General features: G+C 35.3%; 1 protein-coding gene across 1 annotated transcript; it reads left to right on the top strand.

Annotated features, from left to right (window-relative positions):
• The first annotated feature begins 2,238 nt into the window (after positions 1–2,238).
• Positions 2,239–3,177, top strand: LOC100926356 (olfactory receptor 4F3/4F16/4F29-like). The gene has a single exon (XM_031949502.1). The coding sequence runs from the start codon at positions 2,239–2,241 to the stop codon at positions 3,175–3,177; it is 939 nt and encodes a 312-aa protein (XP_031805362.1).
• The last annotated feature ends 427 nt before the right edge of the window (positions 3,178–3,604 follow it).

Raw genomic sequence — 3,604 nt, 5'->3', positions numbered from 1 at the left:
AGATCCCTAGGCTAGCCTGTAACTGCTAGATTAAAATATATATTTTTTTCTCCACATACTTATATAAACCAACAGTGCAAAATAATAGTAACAACAGAAACAATAATAGTTCACATTTTACATAATGCTTCTTGGTTATAAAACATTTTATGTGTGTAAGATGGCTCCTTTTGGGACTCTTTGGGACAGTTTACAGATTCATTGATAGTTATTTGAGAAACAAACAAGCAGTCCCATTGAGATGAAATTCAGAATAAAGATAGTGTCCTATTTTCTAACATCTAATTTATACAAGAATGACATGAAGGCTTTAATATGAAAATCTAAAAACCCTTATACTTATTACCATTTTTGGTTTCTATTATGAAATAGAGTTCAGTCATTTCATAAAAGACTCTATTTTGAAGTTATATCATTTGTAAAGATTATACTTTTTAATGAGTCCTAGAAAAGTTCTCAGAAATAGGTCCACAAAGAGACTTCAGAACTGGATAACAGTAATACCTCAGAGACTGCCCTGTTATTGGTTACTGATTGCTGAGTTGAGTTATGGTTTAGAAGAGAGATATTAATGAGAAGACCCAACTGGATGAAAAGTTTTGTTGCTTAGTAGAGCTGATTAAAGGGAAAAGGTTTTATCTCTTTCTTTACATTATCTTCTACATCTTAAGAGGTGGAAACCTTTCAGAACCCAGTGTAGGGAGATGACCAGGAAAAGCTGTGAAAATCTTATGCTTAGGGAACTGCTTTTGACTGAAATCATATGTTACTAGAGGCCAGCCAAAGGAGTAGATATGGAAAGGCTCTTCATCTATCAGGCTTATGGTTTCTGTTTTTTTTAAGAGATTCACAACATTTTGATACTTCAGATGATTTATTGTCTAGTAGGGAAATGGACCTGAGAATCTTCAATATAGTGATTGAAGATACTCAGAATATGAGTGGCCCACGCCAATTAGAAAACTATTGTACAATCTTTGCAAAGGCAAGAACATTAAGGTTTAATGGTTCAAAGTTTTGAGTTTCTCTGGGCCCATTCCCTTTTTATGCCACTTAAATGATTTTGTAAGCATATCAGCACTTTCTCTGATAAATGTCATACATTGGTGGAAAACTATGTGTTCAGTTTATGGATGGAATGTAGAGGGAGCTGGGTGGTATAGTGAATAGAGTGTTCATCCTACAGCCAAGAAGACGAGTTCAAATACTGCCTAAGAAACTTACCAGCTGTGTGTCTCCAGGCAAGGTATTTTTTCAACTTCCGTTTATTTCAGTTTCTTCACCTGAAGTGGGGATAATAATAGCACTAATCTCCAGGGGAAGTTGTGAGGATAAATGCAATAATTTTTATAAAACATGTTTTGCACAGTGCTTGGCACATAGTAGTGACTATTAATCTACTATCATCATCATCATCATTATTGTTATTGTTAATTATTCTTGACTTGTATTCTGTTTAGTAAATGCTTTTGATTGAGTTAATATTGTCATGTTGATTGATTTGTTAAGTGGAAGCACAATGATTATGTCTCAGCAGCTACAGCTGTGAGAAGGAATAAAAGGAGTCTATCTTCCCAACCAGTGTTGTTCTTGGGATGTTGAAAGTTATAGCAACAGAATTATGACTACCTGCTCTGGAAATCCTCAGTTTGACAGCTTGAATAAAGAATAAAAATTGGGAAAGAAGAAAGAGAGAGAATAAGAAGCTCCAGGGACCATGCCCACATGTATACTTGTCTAAAATGTTCGTTTGCTTCTCACAATGCTTTAAGATAGATTATGCAGTTATTATCTTTCCAATTTTACAAAGCTCAGAAAATTTAGGAAAATTGTGATAGATAAGTAGTATCCACTAAAAAAAAGAAAATTCCTTTTCCTTCTCACATTCTGCTCTTTTTCATTACCCACATTTTTCCTCCAGATAATTCCTCACATCAGTCCTAAATTACACAAAAACTGGAGAAATGTTATAGAAGGCCATGGTGTTAATTAAAAACAGTATTCTTTGGCAGTGTCCTCAAGGCTTCATGTAACCATGAGAGAAAGTGCTATATTACTGTGAGAAGTTGAGGGAAGACTTAATTTCTATCATGTGAACTAGTTCTTTGTCACACAGACTAGGCATTTACTAAATATTTGTTGAATTGAATTCTGAAATGTTAATGTTATTCAAAATAATTGTGATTCTCCCTTAATTCTTTTCCTAAAGGTGGCTACAGATGCAATGCTGCTGAGACAATGAGCAGAGCCAATCACACTGTGGTGTCTGAATTCGTGTTCCTGGGACTCTCCAATTCTTGGTATATTCAGCTTTTCCTCTTTGTTTTCTCCTCTATATTTTATGTGGCAAGCATGTTGGGAAACTCCCTTATTATTCTCACAGTGACTTCTGACCCTCACTTGCACTCTCCCATGTACTTCTTGCTGGCCAATCTCTCCTTCATTGACCTAGGAGTTTCCTCAGTCACTTCCCCCAAGATGATATTTGACATTTTCAAAAAACACAAGGTCATATCATTCTCTGGCTGCATCACTCAGATGTTCTTTATTCATTTGATTGGTGGTGTTGAAATGGTGTTGCTTATAGCCATGGCCTTTGACAGATATGTTGCCATATGTAAGCCTCTCCATTATTTGACTATTATGAGTCCAAGGATGTGTGCTATGTTCCTGGGGGCTGCTTGGACCATTGGCTTCATCCACTCAGTGGTCCAGCTGGCTTTTGTTGTTAATCTGCCATTTTGTGGTCCTAATGAATTAGACAGCTTTTATTGTGACCTCCCTCGGTTCATCAAACTTGCTTGCACAGATACATATAGACTGGAATTCATGGTCACTGCCAATAGTGGCTTCATTTCCTTGGGTTCTTTCTGTATCTTGTTCATCTCCTACATTTTCATCCTAGTCACTGTTCAGAAGCATTCTTCAGGTAGTTCTTCCAAGGCTCTCTCTACTCTGTCAGCTCACATCACTGTTGTGATTTTGTTTTTTGGTCCACTGATCTTTGTTTATACATGGCCACACCCCACATCACATTTGGATAAGTTTCTTGCCATTTTTGATGCAGTTCTTACTCCTTTTATGAATCCAGTTATTTATACATTTAGGAACAAAGAGATGAAGGTGGCGATGAAGAGATTGTGCCTTCAAATTGGGAATTTTAGGAAGATCTCTTAAATGAATTTGTAACATGAACTTTTTTCATTGAAAGAAACAAGAAAGAACTTATTTTCCAAAGCAGATCATAAGCCAGTATTTGGACAGGTGAAATTTGAGGTTTTAGAGAGATTTCCAAGTAGTAATCTTCAGTGGTCAACTAGAAACATAAGTATGAAACTGGAAGAAATACTGATACTAGAGATAAAAATTTAGAAGTTTTTTAAATATAGAGTAAAGTCAAACTCTGAAGACGAATGAAATTGAGAAGAGCATAGATAGTATAGTGAAGAAGGATGAAAAGTTAAGGGTAAAATAGAAAAAAATAGGAAGTTCAAGAAAGTGATGTTGATTATCAGTTTCAAGTACTGAAAATTGAAGAGAAAGTTATGAGTAATTATTAATCCCTTCTCATTAAATTTAATACATTATCCTTCTTCTGGCATTA

Source organism: Sarcophilus harrisii, chromosome 2 (genome assembly GCF_902635505.1).
Source record: "Sarcophilus harrisii chromosome 2, mSarHar1.11, whole genome shotgun sequence".
Classification (NCBI taxonomy): domain Eukaryota; kingdom Metazoa; phylum Chordata; class Mammalia; order Dasyuromorphia; family Dasyuridae; genus Sarcophilus; species Sarcophilus harrisii.
This window is presented reverse-complemented; position numbering and strand designations above follow the sequence as displayed.

What these genes read in the sequence shown, in the direction of transcription:
- LOC100926356 (XM_031949502.1), top strand. Translation starts at nt 2,239, where the DNA reads ATGAGCAGAGCCAATCACACTGTGGTGTCTGAATTCGTGTTCCTGGGA.